The following is a 16,489-nucleotide window of genomic DNA, read 5'->3' as shown; positions in this document are numbered from 1 at the left end:
GTGAGAGTCTTGAGAAGAAACCTAGAAAAAATTTTAACTTTTCACAGTCCCATGCTGTTTTTCTATTATAAAGGGAAGTACAGTGTTAGAAATCATGGCATCATCCCAGAAAGGTTTAAATACCCAGGGCCAAATTCTACACTCAATTACATGTGTCCAACCCCACTGCCAGGAAGTCAAAGGGGTTACATAGTCGTAATCAAGAGGAAGACTTGGCCCTACAGTATATGTAGGTTTTTAAGATGGCTTGAGTCACATGATATTTTATATCTAGTTCAGATCAAGAAATATAATACAATTCCTAATGACTTTTAATATCTGTGTATCTGACTTAGTTCAGATTCCTGCTCCTTCTAAATCAGGGGTGGGCAAACTACAGCCCGCAAGACGGATTCGGCCTGTGAGCCATTTTAAGCCAGCCCACAAGCCGCACCACGCGGCTCAGCCCCACTGTGGCTGGGGCACTGGGTTGGGGTCCACACCATGTGGCTCGGCCCCACTCCAGCGCTCCAGCCGGGGAACCTGCATCCCTTCCCGCACCTTTGCCCCAACCCTGATCCCCCTCCTGCCCTCTGAACCCCTCGGCCCCAGCCCAGAACACCCCCCTACACCCCAAACTCCTCATCCCCAGAGCCCGCACCCCCTCCCTCATCCCAACCCCAATTTTGTGAGCATTCATGGCCCGCCATACAATTTCTATTCTCCGATGTGGCCCTCGGGCCAGAAAGTTTGCCCACTCCTGTTCTAAATAGTCCAATATAATGTAATAGAGAGTGATAATTATATACATTTTTAAAACTAACTTCTAGAATTTAATATATATAACTATAGGTGCTCAGATACCATGGTGGTGGTCATGATGTAAGAACATGGATCGAATAGAATAGATCTCTGCTATAGAATTCCTTAGGTTGGTTTAAAAATTCTATATAAATTGTATATTCTGCTAAATGTTAGATTTTTAGAATAATTTATATAGAACCTTACTTAATTTCTGTAAAACTCTATTGGAGTTTATCATAAGAACTCAGAGAAATTGTGGGGGGATGTACAAAATTCCTGCCTGCTATGAATTCAGTCTGTTACTTACTATTTTGTCCCATAGCACTCAGTGTCCTTCAGTTTGTAATGTATATATTAATTGAAAGTCTGTCCCAAGACACAGCTCTCATATGAATTCAGTATAGTTTAAATAATTTACTACAGTTTGATGCTACAGCATATATGAAGTGGCTCAGGATCAGGAAATTGTTGCAGTTCCAGGTATGGCAGTTTGTGTCTATGGAGGTTTCACAGCAGCTGTGTCTTTGTGTCAGGTTTAGAAAATAGAAGCCCAGCAGTTTCTTTATTGACTTGATTGAGAAGAGGCTTAGTGGGGGAAATGTGGTGCTTACCTTGGGTCAGATTTCACCTCGTTCACAAAAGCAGCGAGATTTTAGTCTTATAACAGCCCCCAAATGTTACTGAGATACTTTAGGAGCATGGGAATATGGTAGTTAGAGAGGCGTGCTCGCCTTATGAAATATTACAAGTTATCGAACAATTCTCTCGCCCTCCATTCAACACAGTTTTGGCAGCACAATGAGTGGCTGGATATTGTTATTGATGATCGATTACCCACCTTTAAAGACCGTTTGGTTTTTCTACACTCGTCTGAACACAATGAATTCTGGAGCGCCTTACTGGAAAAAGCCTATGCCAAGTAAGTACTGTCTGCCTTTGGTGCATGCATTGCTTAGTTTGTCATACAATGAAAATCGTCAGCTTTTATTTGTTCATTGCAGTTTCCTCAGCCTTGACCTGGAGATACTATGTCCTAAATTAATCCCTGATGGATTGATCCAACTTCCAGTAATGTCAATGGAGAGACTCCAGTTGGCTTCAGTGATAACTGGATCAAGTCCTAAAACTTGCTCTCTGTTTTTCTGCTGAGTGTGCTAATAATGATGCCAATTGTTATGGATAAAAACTGGAATAAGACTATCTACTGGTTTTGCATCCAGCAGGTCACTGAACAACTTACAGCAGGGGTTCTCAAACTGGGGGTTGGGACCCCTTAAGGGGTTGCAAGGTTATTACATGGGGGTCACGAGCTGTCAGCCTCCACACTAAACCCTGCTTTGCCTCCAGCATTTACAGTGGTGTTAAATATATTAAAAAATGTTTTTAATTTATAAGGGGGGGGGTCACACTCAGAAGCTTGCTATTTGAAAGGGGTCACCACTACAAAAGTTTGAGAACCAGACTTACAGTATGGTCACTGCCAGCCTGTGCTGGATTTGAACTAATAATGAATTGGAAATTAGAATGAGGAGGTGGAGGGGGGGGAGAGTTTACAATGTAATTAACAAGCTGGGACTGAGATTCTCCTGTCACTGAACCCAGTTTTTACTCCATTAACTTCAACTGAGTTACTGCTGGTTTACACCAGTGTAAATAGGTGAGAATCCAGCTCAGTGTAACCTAAAAAAAAAAAAGGTTTTAAAAACATTTCTCACTATGGATGTGTAATTTTCAGACTGAATGGGAGTTATGAAGCCCTAAAAGGAGGCAGTACACTAGAAGCCATGGAAGATTTTACTGGAGGAGTTGGAGAAATGTACGAAGTCAAAAAGGCTCCAGAAAATTTCTATGAAATCTTGGGAAAAGCTCTTGAAAGAGGTTCATTGGTGGGCTGTTCTATTGATGTAAGTAAAAGACTAGAGAGGGTTTAGTTTTGTGGGGGGTATTTTTTTTTTTTAATTTTTTAAAACATTTTAAAAATCCCACTGAAATTAATAGCAAATAATTTGCAATAGTAGCAAATAAGCACTGCAATCATTGATAACCAATAGCTGTAATCTAACGTACATGCAATACCAGTTTAGTCATTATGGCAGCTGTTTGGAAGAAGAGTCATTGGATTTCAGCTTCGTATGTGCATGTAATAACAGTGAATTTTACTTCCTGGCTCCATTCACCTGACCTGGGTCAGAGGTAAAGCTGTTCACGGCCCTGTCACAGGGCGGGAGTCAGTGTCTACTGGCTTCAGTGATTGCTGTTCATAGAATCATAGAATACCACGGTTGGAAGGGACCTCAGGAGGTCATCTAGTCCAACCCCCTGCTCAAAGCAGGACCAATCCCCAATTTTTGCCCCAGATCCCAAATGGCCCCCTCCAGGATTGAACTCACAACCCTAGGTTTAGCAGGCCAAAGCTCAAACCACTGAGCTATTCCTCCCCCCAATTTTACAATGTTACAATTTTTGTGCTATTATTATTTTTGTCTGCAATCCTGAAGTAAGCTCTGTATGGACACAGGGGGCTTTGAAGAGTCAGTGCCTGAGTTTGTAAATTAATGTTGTTGTTCATGAAAGATACCAGATTTAGGACAATCCTGGAGGGTTGGCAACCCTAGTTACAACACTGGATTTATCCATAGAAGAGATACCACATGGGCAGCAGCTGTAAGCTTCCTTACACTACTCTGCCAGTGTGTCTTATCCCTGACCTAGAGGAACCTGCCGTAGGGGTAAGAGAAGATAATTCACTCACCATCCCCACTAGATGCTTGGTCTTTTCCCCCTGGAATGCTGAGAGCATTCCTATTGATGACAATCTTAGTAGAAAGTCCCATATTTTTCTAATATGTGAAAAAAAATAAAATCATTTTTTCTGTGGCGAAAGTGTCTTCCCTAAAAGGCTGTGCCAGTGTGCAGTATTGTAGGAAGAGGAAAAGCTATACTGTCATTCACAGTACCTTTTAGTACAGCCACTTACTTCTCAGTGTATCTAGGTGTGACGGGCCCGGATACTGACAGAGTGTCACCACGTACAATGTCCTCTCAAGGAAGGGTATGTCAAAGTGTATTTTCATATTTCAGACCAGCAGCGCAGCTGAGTCAGAAGCTCGAACCCCTTTCGGCCTCATAAAGGGTCATGCTTATTCAGTAACTGGCATTGACGAGGTACGTCCCAATTGTTGCTATGTTGACAGTATGTGGTGGAGAGTGAGCTGGCAAGAGGTGCAAACTCAAGTGGGTAGAAACCTAGAGCTGGAAAGTGAAAGATCATAAATCCTGTTCTTCACATCTCCTGGATGCAGTTTGGCTGGAGAACTGGGGTGGCTGCAGTGTATGAGGAGGGGACTGGATTTTGGCAGCCCACACAGGGCATGTCCCTTCTCCCCCAATCTAAGGTTTTGTGCCCAGCTTCTTGTGCCTAAAGGAACTTAGGGGGTGAGGCCTGGGAGCCAGAGGACTGTATGTATCCTCTGGTTCTTCCCTAGAACTGAGTGAAAGTTTTCAACTAAAACTTTTTTTGGGGGGGACAAAAAATGTTGATTCTGTGACACTAAATATCTTACGAATTTGTGCTGATTTCACCAAACCAATTCGGTTGGGAAAAAAAATTCTGTAAAAACCAAAACGTTTAGTTTTGACATTTTTGAAACACATTTTTGAAGCATGTGCATTTTTGATTCAAAACCACTTTTTATTTTGAAATGTCCTTTCACTTTTTAGAAATTAAAAATATTTTCAGATGCACGAAATTGAAACGGCATGATTCATTTTGCGTCAAACAAAGTGATTTGTTCAACCTGAAATGATTATTTTTTCAACTTTTGGGGGTTTGCCAGAAATATTAGATAATTTAATTTTCAGTTTGGCCTGAAATTTTATTTTATTTTTTTTAATTTACAGCAAACCAAAAACTCCATTATTCACCCAGCACCACTCTTCTCCCCTGTGAAGTGAAACTCTAACACAGCCCGGTGGGAGGTTTCTCCTTCCTCTCCACCATCCCTTCTACCCTCTGCACATTTGCTCCAGAGAGTTCCCCAGTGCCCAGAAGAGTTATCTAGCCTAGGCACTCTGGAGAATTGTCTCTTAGTTAATGACAGCAGCCAGCCAGGGATTTCTACAATAGCAATAGTCCTGTTATATTTTAAGGCCACTCAAGAATTTCTCTATTTTTGGTCTTCCTATTTAGGTGAGCTACCGAGGCCGAAAGGTGCAACTCGTACGGCCAAGAAATCCATGGGGGCAAGTGGAGTGGAATGGCCGTTGGAGTGACAAGTTAGTTTTATGTATAATAACTATTTGTATTGCATAGAGGTCAGACTGACGAGGAGGGAAGTAAAGTCTAATTAACAGCCTACACATGCAGAACAGTGCTGTTGTCGTCCTAACATCCTGGCTTCAGTATTGTCAAGACTGCTCAGCTACCATTTAAAGAGGCACTGTCAAGATTGTTTAGTCCCAAAATGTAGGTACTGTTAAAAATAGAAACAAAATCCACTATTAATATAAATGTCATTATTTTTAAGATAATTCCAATGGAAAATGTATAATTTGTATTATTTAAACATTCCCCTGCAGTATTTGCAACACAAACATCCAAACACTGTGCTATTGCAGGAGAGCTGGAAAGTGCTGAGGTAGTGTGTAGGAATTGGACAGTATCTCTTTAAATATTTTGTGAGCCCTCTAATGGCACTTACTGTGTTCTATGTTTCTGAAGCCAGAGCTCCAAGGTATATATTGTAGGTAGGCCTTGCATGTTGTGTAGTTATTAAAGACAGTTATTTGGACCACACTTGCCTGTGTGGTTCTTTCATATTACATTGGCTGTGTAAAGAGCAAAAGACCCAAAAAATGCCAACTGGGAAAAAAGTGAAGCTCCCTAGCCTCTTTCATTATCCAAGCTGGATGAAATGCAAATAGTCATTTAAAAAGCAAACAGCATAAATGGTGAACAGTAGATTCTATTTTGGAAATTCCTACTAGTTTTAAGAGAAGGGACATTTGAATCAGTGCTGGATTTTTCATGTTTGAAATTTATACATGGCCTGTTTCTGAGATCACTTACATTGCTTTACCTCCATTATCTTCAACTGAGTTTTTCCTGATTTACGCTGGTATAAATGAGAGGAGACAGTTCCATAATACATCCTGACAGCCCCTTTAAAAACAGTGAAATAATTAGCAGATTTGAATCAGTGCTGGAAATTTATCAAATGTCCCTTCTCTTAAAATGATCAACAAATCAATCCCAGATACTTACATTTCTAAGTGTAGTTATGATCCTTTGTAAATTCCAAAATTGTGAGAATAGTTGAGCAGTATAATTAGAGATTATTAAATCTCAAAAGATTTAGTAGTTCAATTTAGAATAGGTATCCAGCCATTTGAGATTTTTAGCCAAAGTGCTGTATCTGCCAAAAGGGACTCTGATCCTGCACGTGGAACTGCTAATGCAGATCACAGCGTCCACACACAGTCCTACTGAAGCCAGTGGGACTCCATGTGGGCATGGGAGTCTACACTAACACGTTGACTTGCAGGCTCAGGGCTTAGGTTAGTAATCTCATTAGAGACTTCTGGTACTTCCTGCTTAGAATCAGGTCTGAAATATACACTGCTGTAAGAGCAGGCTTTCATTAAACATCTAGGCTTTTCTGCTTCCATCCCTGCTAGAACCAGGAATGGCAGCAGTGAATGGAAATGAAAATACAGATTTTCAGTTGGGACATCAGGTATTTCAGTTTCTCTCTCCACTCATTTGTACAATTAAAGAGCACCATCCTGCTCCCACTGACTTCATCTGGGAGCACCGGATGGTTCTATACTACCAACAAACTTCATGGCAATAATGATACAGATGCACAACAAGGTTTACAGTACAGTGGATGTACAATCTAGAGATATACCACTCGCAGTACTTAAATGTACCTTGGTTTTTGTAGTATTCCCTATTCTCACTGTGGGGATCATTGCAAACACAGTGGTACTGGTCTGTACAGCAGTACTGTAACCTCAAGATTTAAGACCTGATCCTGCTTCCGTCTAAGTCAATGGAAGGTTTGCCACTGGTTTTAACAGCAGCAGAATCAGGCTCCTTAAAGGCATCTGTTGTGGCTACTGCTCAAATAAAATCAATCTGAAAGCGGTGTAATCTGCTAATATATCCAGCTGGTGTCTTTGAGCCAAGGGAAATGAAGTGCTTGATAGCCTTGTAAAGCTTGACTTTGTTTTCTTGTAGTTCTCCTGAATGGCAGTCAGTCAGCCCATCGGAGCAAAAACGCCTGTGTCAGACAGTGCTAGATGATGGAGAATTCTGGTATGGTACCCCTTCGAAAAATAAATATGCTGATGAGAATCAATACAGTGAGCAGGCAGGCCAAGTGAAGCAGAAGAGACTAGCTCTGAACTGGGAAATTAGTGCTTTAATCCAAAGAGGATTGGTACAATACAACTCTCTCAATTTAAGCCACTCTCAATTTACATATTCTTAATGGCAGAGTATATCTTTAAGATATTTAAAATGCCTTACTTAGCAACTGTAATTAATATATTTAAAACACTGTGAATTCGAAAGTTCTCAAGTTCAAAATGAATGACACTGTAATGGACTTGTTTCCTGAAAGGGTTATTCAGACACAGGTGATTTGCACAATGTAAGGAATGCTTCAAAAACAAGTCTGTCAAGTTTTGTATTATCTAAATACTCCACTCCTTTACATCATATTTCAACTTACTAATGCCATTTGAATTGGGTGATTCTCCCAATGCAGCATGTGCCACACCAGGTGAAAGAATGACTCATGAGTTTCAATGTTGCATGTCAGAGGCTACACAAATGCTGTGCATCCTTAAGGACATGAAAGTAGTGAAATCAGCACAGAGCAGCCTAACAACTTCTGAAGAGTTATCAGCTGTTTTTTTCTCATATTTTGCTGTCATTTAGAGCAGTGTGATCTTGTAGATAGAGCACTTGACTGAGACTCAGAGGACCCATGAATTATTCCCAGCTCTGCCACTGGCCTTCTGAATGACCTTGAGCAAGAAATGGCCCCTCTGTGCCTCAGTTTCCCCATCTGAAAAAGGATGCTGACCTCCTTTGTAAAGTGATTTGAGATCTAGTGGTGAAAAATGCTATATAAGAGTTAAGTATTATTTAGAATTCAAAACAGCCTTGACACATTGGAGAATTAGTCTGAATTTAACAAGATGAAATTCAGTAGAGATAAGTGCAAAGTTCTCTACTTCGGAAGGAAAATCAAATGCACAGCTATAAAATGGGGAATAACTGGCTAGCAGGGTAGTACTGCTGAAAAGGATGTGGGGTTATAGTGGATCACAATATGAGAATGAGTCAACAATGTAATGCAGTGGGGAAAAAAAGGCTAATATTCTCAGGTTTGTTAACAGGAGTGTTGTCTGTAAGGCCTGTGAGGTGATTGTCCCACTCTGCTTGGCATTGATGGAGCCTCAGCTGGAGTACTGTGTCCAGTTCTGAGCACCACACTTTAAGATAGACATGGAAAATGTAGAGAAAGTCCAGAGAAGAGCAACAAAAATGATAAAAGATTTATAAAATCTGACCTATAAGGAAAGGTTAAAAAAACTGGGCCTGTTTTGAAAAGTCTAGAAAAGAAGACTGACAGGGGGACCTCATAACAGTCTTCAGATCTGTTAAAGGCTGTTACAGAAAGGACTGTGATCAATTGTTCTCAATGTCCACTGAAGGTAGGCCAAGAAGTAACGGGCTTAATCTGGTGCAAGGGAAATTTAGGTTAAATATTAGGAAAAACTTTCTAACTATAAGGGGTAGCTAAGCTGTGAAATAGGCTTCTAAGGGAGGTCATGGAATGCTCATCACTGGACACCTGCCAGGGATAGTCTAGGTTTATTTGGTCCTGCCTCAGCACAGGGAGCTGGACTTGATGACTTCTCAAGTTCCCCTACAATTCTATTCAACATCTTGAATGTTCAGATTGTGAGTTCTCTGGGGCATGGACTATCTTTGTGTTATGTTTACAGCAGCAAGCACAATGGAGTTGAGGGGGGTCCCTAGATTCTACTGCAGTAGACATCATAATAATAAATAATAATAGTTAAGTCTTAATTTCAGGGATCCCAACAGATATTTACTTTGTAAGCTATTACATACTGCACCTGAAAATTAAAGGGAAAAAATTAAACAAACAGCTCACTAACAGTTTAAAAACCAGTGCTATACTATAGCTTCTGGATATGGCTAGCTTTCATGCATTTCTCAGGGCACATGGATTATGTGCTACATTTTAAATAATAGCACCTACATGTGGTGTGTTTTTCTGTCATGTTTTACCAGTTTATTCTCATGCATTCAGATCAGAGTGGCATGAAGCAAACTACAGAAGGCTGCGTTAACTGTTTTAAATATAAATTTTAAGACATTTCAAATGGGAAATACGTTTTTGATAAGAATTTGTCTCTTTTACCCTTTGGGTTCCTGTTAACTAGGAACTAGCAAGACCTTAAGGGTAACATGTTCAGGGCTAGATTCTGATCTCAGTAACTTACAGTGAGTTACTCTGGATTTACACCAAGAGTAACTGAGGTCAGTCTTGATAAGGGAGGGTAGAGAGGAGAGGCAAATTCTACATTCATTATTGTGCTTCTGCCAGAGGGGAAAGATTAACCCTGGGGCTAGTTAGCAAATCAGCTTCTAAATCTCTCTCTCTCCCTCCCTCTCTTTCAAAGTTGTAGGTCAAATTCTGCTCTCAGTCACACCAGGGTAAATCCAGAGCAACCCCAGTGAAGTGCTGGTAAGTACTTCACATGTACATCTGTGTAACAAAGAGCAGAATTTGCAGCACTTGGCCCAAAAGACATAAATTATGCTACACGGCCAGGATATTTGTGCTAGGTACACAGAAGCAAAAGGGGTTGTTATCCAGCTCTTATTCTCAATGTACCAAGAACAGAAGCAAGAAGCTGGAGTGCACCTGGTTTGCAGAGCGAGCAATACATTGAAGGGAGACACAATACAAAAAGGGAGACGCAGACAGTGAAATCAAACTCTACCATTTGCTCCCCTATCAAAAGTGTGCGATGAAAAGTTTCTAGGACAGTGTAAGTTAAAGTAACCCTAGGCACCTATTACTTATTCAGCAGAATATGGAATCTATTATAGCTGGTGGGACTGTGATGTTGCTACCCCTGTGTGCTATTGTGAGGATCGCATCCTGTCAACACCCACCCATACACATTGCCTGGAGCTCACTGGCTTTTTCCTGCTATTGTTCATTTGTGTCATTCAGTCACTAAGGCCCAGATCTTCAAAGGTTGATTTCAATAGATGTTAGGAGACTAAATATCTTTGAGGATCTGGGCCTAGCTGCCCAACTGGATACCTGGTGTAGCAAAGCGAGACTCCCTGGCGCAGCGCCTCCTGCTGGTTGTCTGGGAATTAGCTCTTTTCCAGCATACAGCGTGCCCTCTGCAGGCTAGTGTCCCTCCTGGACCCCGGTGCCCTTTACCTCAGGGTTCTGCCCCCAGCAATACCCCACAGTCTAGGTCTCCCCTCCCAGGGGAACCCCCAACCCTCTATCCCCACCTTGCCTCAGTGGCTACTGTCAGTTGTCATCTAGCCCCCACTCACTGGGGCAAACTGCAATCTGTCATGGCCACTCATCATTAGCAAGGGGGTCAGACCAGCTGCCTCTACCTAACCACAGGCTGCTCCTCCCAGACCCCGTGCCTGCATAGGCCTCTATCAAGGCCTGCAGCCTGGGGAGTTGCCAGGCTGGAGCTCCCCCTCCCTTTCCCCAGCACAGCTCTGTCTCAAATACCCTTCTCTCCCAGGCAGCCAGGTCCTTCTCTCTCAGGAGCTAGAGAGACTGACACAGCTACTGGTTCTGAGCCAGAGCAGGGTGACCGCCCCGCTATACCTGGTTTCTGCTACACTGTTTTCCTGCTCTATTTCCCATGCTATCCAGCAGCAGCTGCTGTATTGCACACCAGTCTCTGATTTGGTAAATACTTCCCCTACTGGTTCTTACTCCAGTTTGGTTCAGGTCTGAAAGCAGACCCGTTCACAGCAAGTGACGTGCCAGTGGACCCCTCCTATGTCTTGCTGCACATTGGGCTGTCTGTTCGCTTCTTGGTATGTGAGTAGGAATGGTTGTACGCAGCGTATCACACTTGGTTATAGTTCAATATTGGCAGAACTTTAACCCCTCTGTCCTGTTTTTGCATTAAAAAGGATCACTGGGCCCAGGAGCTGTGAGGCTAGAAGACTAGAGCCTCCCTTCTCACACCAGTTTTTACACTAGTGTCACTCCATTGGGTTGACTCTGCTCTGTCCCTGATGCTGGTGTAAATCAGGAGTAACTCAGATGAAGTCAGTGGAGTCTCACTATTTTAAGATTGGTATAAGAGAGATCAGAATCAGGCCCATTGGGGTCAATGGAGTTACTTGTGATTACACTCGTGTAAAGGAGAGGAGAATCAGGTCTATGGAGAGAGCTCTTCAACTGGTGTAAATCAGCATAGCTCCAATGAAGTCAATGAAGCTACACTGATTTACAGAAACTCATGATGCGGCCCTATGTTCTGATATTCTGCATTTTGAATTGGTCTCTGGGAGTAGTTTCTGCCTAGGCTGCTGCTTCTGTTCAGTCACTAATGTGATGCACTGACTGGTTTCCCTTCCTTTCATTTAGGATGAACTTTGAAGACTTCAAAACACATTTTGATAAAGTTGAGATCTGCAACCTCACCCCAGATGCTCTTGGGGACAATGCTACCAACAAGTGGGAGGTGACAGTCCATCAAGGGAGCTGGGTCAGAGGTTCCACTGCTGGAGGGTGCAGAAATTTTCTAGGTGAACAGAGATTTCTTTAGAAAAAATTCACACGCCCATGGAAGCATCCATTATAGACACAGAATTCTTCACCCCTTTGTAACTTCCACAACCATGTGCTGAATAAAGCCGGCGGAGTCTCAACTAGCTGAAACCCAGCAAAATATCAAAACAGTCACAAGATTCCACTTGAAAGAAATAATTTTTTTTTGCCTTTCAGTTTTGTGCACCTCTTTCTCCTCTCATGTACATTTGTGCAAACTAGGAGTAACTCCACTGAGATCAGTTAAGTTACACCCTTGTCAAAGGACTGTAAGTGAGAGGAGAATCCAACCCTTACCATCACATTCTGATCATGCTGGTGTAGACTTGAAGCCACTCCACTGATTGAATGGAGTTATGCCAGATTTACACCAATATGAATGAGATCAGAAGCTGACCCTTTGTGCTTTTATATTTTCAACAAAACCCCAATTAATTGTCTTGTAACTTTCATCTCCGATTTAAACCATTGCCATTTAATGAGATATTGGGGCTAAATTCTGCTATTGTTTATACTAAAACCCAAGTTCCTCAGGATTTGGCTCTTTGTGTGCAGAATTGCATTGAAATCATCAAGGTACATAATGGAAAATGGAAAAATAAAACAAACATAAAACCCCCAAACCTCAAATTACTCTCTCTATTGTCCTTGTTTGGCTCAGTTTAAATTCTTTTTTTTTTTTTTTTTTGAGGGGAAAAATGTCTGTGTTCTTTGCTTTGGCAGACACCTTTTGGACAAATCCACAGATCAGGCTGCATTTGACAGAGAAAGATGATGGGAACGATGAATGCACATTTATAGCAGCTCTGATGCAAAAGAATCGACGTAAACTCAGGAAACTAGGTGCTGAAATGCTGACAATTGGCTATGCTATTTATGAGGTACTTGGTATTTTACGATGTAGTAGCCATGTTTGCTCTTTCTCTCTCTCTCCCCCCTTGTATCTCTCTGTGTGTCAGTCAAGATTTCTGCATCACACCCATTGCTGTGGTATCTAATCACCTACGTTCTTTAAATAATGATGAGAATGGTAGCTTTCCCTTTAAAATGTCCTTATATTGGTGCAGAAGGGCTTTGCTAAAATGGAGTTTCACCATCCTAGAGCCCCTACATAAAATGCCTTAAAGTCTGAGAGCTAGATTCCCCTGGTATCCAAGCTCCATTCAGCACAGGAGAATAAGGTGGGAGGAGTGCCCGGGGCTAATGGTGACTTCCTGATCCTGGAGCCAGTGAATCATGCATGTATCTAGCCCTATGATTCTAGATCAAGAAGGGAGGTGGGAATCTGACATATCTGAACCATGCACATCTGTTACTTTGCACACAATAATGAATAAAACTGAAATCCCTGCTTCAAATTCCATTGCAGAGCCCTAGCAAAGATGGACACTTGAACAAAGACTTTTTCAGATACCACCCTTCCAAGGCAAGGAGCAAAACCTACATTAACTTAAGGGAAGTCTCTGACCGAGTCAAGCTGCCACCTGGGGATTATGTTATTGTTCCTAGTACTTTTGAGCCACACCAGGAAGCTGACTTCTGCCTGAGAATCTTCTCTGAGAAAAAAGCCATCACAGAGTAAGTAATCAGTGGAGGGTGGTCAGTCAAACAGGCCTCCTGCAACTTCCAAAACTCTCACACACCAGCCATGTTAATTGGGTTTTTTAAGAACAATGAGAGATTCCTGAGGGCATTCTCCCCATCTTGCTCCAGACAAGAGACCCCAGAGATGAAGAAGCATCCCTCCCGTCCACTTCCTGCACACCCTTGCCTGCTATGTGAGGCTCCCAATGAACTAAATGGAGTTCATTGCCAGAGCAACTCCTGTAATTAACAAAAGTTAACCCGTGGTGCTGTGCATTAGATCTCAGCCAGGGGAATCTAGTAATCTAGGCTTTTCCCCTTTTCTTTTTGTTTGTTGTTTGTTGTTTTTGTTTGGTTGGGTTTTTTTGTTTTTTGTTTTGTTTTGTTTTTGTGGGAGAGGATTGGCAGGTTTTTTGCTACAAAGTGGGGAAGAAAAAATTTGATGAGTTTTTGAACTCTGGTGAACGCTTCTATTTCAGGAGGGCCTAAATCAGAAACCCCTTTTTCAATGCGCTTAAAATGTGGTAGAAAATTTCTACCATAGCTCCAGACTTAATTTCCCAATTTTTAGCCCACTCTGACTATTTTTGTGGGTATTAGGAGGTGGGGAAATCAGACTTGTAATGAAAACTCAATTGCAACCTTAACTGTGAAGAGTTAGTAGCTGCTCCATAGTATATATTGTTCTCCAAATGTAATAATATTCCTGTTTGTTTCCTGTGTGAATGACCATGTTTAATAAAGAATATGTTATTTTTAAAAAGCATTTGTGCAATGTATAAAAACTGAAATCAACCCCTGTAGAGATGGCTCAGACTAGGCCTAGGAACCACTTAAGCTCTGTTTTGAGCTTATATGATGCAAAGACCTGACCCGCTGCATGGGTATGAATTTCACCCAAAGTGAATAATTTGTTCAGTAAAAATACCGTATTTGCTTTTACTCCTGGAAAATTTAAACAGAAAGGATCCCCAGCAAAGTCTTTTGTTATTGAGTACGTTTTTGTTTTCCTCAGGAATGTGGATGGAAACATTGACATTAATCTCCCAGAGGTAAATCTACAGAGCTAAAATAAGGACTGGATAAGTCAGCATCATCCACTATGCTCTATTTGTACTTTTTCATTTCAAGTGAATTTTATGAAAATGCCAACCTTGTGTGTGTGAAATATACAGTTGTGTTGGGCTTAGTAAAACAACCCTAATAATACAATCATAATAATTAATAATTCTTCCAATTGTTTGCTGTTAGGCAGCTGAAACCAGAAAGAAATTAAGGGCTGGCTCTTCAGCTGGTATAAATCAGCGTAGCTACTGAAATCAATAGATCTGAGCCAATGTGCACCAGCTGAGGATCTGCCCATTAGCCATACTGTGCAGTATTACACAGTTCGGGCCACAGAACCTATTCACACTCAAACATGCATACACATTCTCAGAACATTTTGGGGTCAGAAGCTTGATATTGCATTTTCATAAAAATGATTAGACAATTTTTGCTGCTGAACATTAAGCTGATTTTTATGCTTAAAAAAAATCTGACAGGCAGCCCTTGAACCACTTTGTAGTCACTATGTTTGGGTATTGACTGAGCTAGATGATGTTCACCTTATTCCTGCAAATAGCCCCACTGATTTCAGTGGAAATGCTTGCGGAAGGAAAGTAAGCCAAGATTCAGCTTTGCATCTCTTTGGCAATATTTCACTCAGTTTTCCCTCGCTTCCAGAGACTGGGTAACAAATTGAGCTTCACATTTTCCAGATTCTCAAGGTCACAGTCATTAGTGATATACATCTATTCATCTAGCCTAGCTTTTAAAGTGCCTGCCATCTGGCATCTGAATGGTAGTAGATAAATGGTGGGCTAAGTGTCATGTCGGGTGTATATTGGTCAGAAAAATGAGTGTAAGTGTCAAATCAATGTAACTTCCACCATGTTGGCATTCAGTGGATATACAGTAACTTATACTTCTTATTCTATGGCAGCGTTGGGCACAGTGTGGGACCTTCCTCACTTAATTGATTCTCCTTCGGCGCATACCTTTCCAGTGCATTGGAATGCAAGTTGCATTCATTTTGCACAGCCACTGAGTGCCAAAGTAGGGCAAGTTACACTACTTTGCTGCCTACATCTATTTTACAATCAACTTACACCCAGCCTTGTATTTCACACAGCAGTTAATATCACCACTGAATCTGGCCCAGAGACGTCCATGAAAGTTGCACCTGTTTATCCCAGGCTTCACTTGGCTGAACGTGGTTACAAAATGGAAAACTGATAGTTTTGAGACAGCGTAGCATTGGAGGCCACCATTGATCAGCTGTTCAGCTCCAGTGCTCTGCCTACACCTTAGGAGTACACAATAGCATGGGCTATCGGAAATGAAAGGTGAAAATTTCTGAGACATTGAGTGCCAGGGAGGGTTAAGTTTTTCATACAAAAGATGATAAAATCTGAAAGGTGTATCTGTTTCAAAATGCATAGCTCTCCTAAATGTGCTGCAAGGATGGCTGGCTTGCTTAATTGTTACCCTGCATTTGCAGGGGCCTCAAACATTGGTGCATCTCAGTTCCTCCTGTTCTCTGCCTGCGACACATCATAATTTAGTTTCCTATGGACTGTAATACTTAGGTCTCGTTTCAATGGTTGGGTTTAGTGTGCGGGTGCTGGCTGTGTCACTGCCCTATGATATACAGGAGGCCAGACTAGATGGTCTGGTGCTCCCTTCTACCTTAAAGTGTGTTACTGTGACTGTTACTCATAATCTGTGTGCAAGAACAAATGTTAGCTCTCTGATACTTTTAATTATCCCTGTTCTTGTAGCCCCCTAAACCAACCACACCGCAACAAGAAACAGAAGAAGAAAAACAGTTCCGGGCATTGTTTGAACAGGTTGCAGGAGAGGTGAGTGAGTACTCAGAAAGCTTTTAGCTTTGTCTTATGGTCATGACTATGATGTCATGCTTCAGGGCTTTAGCTGGTCCCCTCAGGGGGTCAGTAAGGAAGTTTTTCCCCAATACACACTTGTAATCTTCGGGGAGGGGGCCTCACCTTCCTCTGACACAGCAGAGATATGCCACAGGTAGAGACGTGATTCCAGCTGGGGTGGGCTGGTGCTCTGAGGTGGTGCAATCAGGCTGGTGAGTCTTGTTCTTATGATCACCAGATTTGGGGTCAGGAAGGAATTTTCTCCCAGGTCAGATTAGCAAGGAAACTGGCGGAGAGAGTTGCCTCCTCTGCTGCGTGGGC

General features: G+C 41.9%; 1 protein-coding gene across 1 annotated transcript in view; it reads left to right on the top strand.

The window, feature by feature from the left end:
- The window catches only part of CAPN9 (calpain 9), a 47,998-nt gene that overhangs the window by 16,167 nt on the left and 15,342 nt on the right, over positions 1-16,489 (top strand). Inside the window, exons 4-13 of the mRNA XM_007071060.4 lie at positions 1,569-1,702; positions 2,519-2,687; positions 3,865-3,948; positions 4,973-5,058; positions 7,025-7,102; positions 11,475-11,635; positions 12,381-12,538; positions 13,027-13,235; positions 14,257-14,293; positions 16,064-16,144. Of these exons, the coding sequence (XP_007071122.2) occupies positions 1,569-1,702; positions 2,519-2,687; positions 3,865-3,948; positions 4,973-5,058; positions 7,025-7,102; positions 11,475-11,635; positions 12,381-12,538; positions 13,027-13,235; positions 14,257-14,293; positions 16,064-16,144 (1,197 nt within the window). The remainder of the gene's footprint in view (positions 1-1,568; positions 1,703-2,518; positions 2,688-3,864; positions 3,949-4,972; positions 5,059-7,024; positions 7,103-11,474; positions 11,636-12,380; positions 12,539-13,026; positions 13,236-14,256; positions 14,294-16,063; positions 16,145-16,489) is intronic.

This window comes from Chelonia mydas, chromosome 3, assembly GCF_015237465.2.
Source record: "Chelonia mydas isolate rCheMyd1 chromosome 3, rCheMyd1.pri.v2, whole genome shotgun sequence".
NCBI lineage: Eukaryota > Metazoa > Chordata > Testudines > Cheloniidae > Chelonia > Chelonia mydas.
The sequence above is the reverse complement of the archived record's forward strand: the minus strand, read 5'-3'. Positions and strand labels throughout refer to the sequence as shown.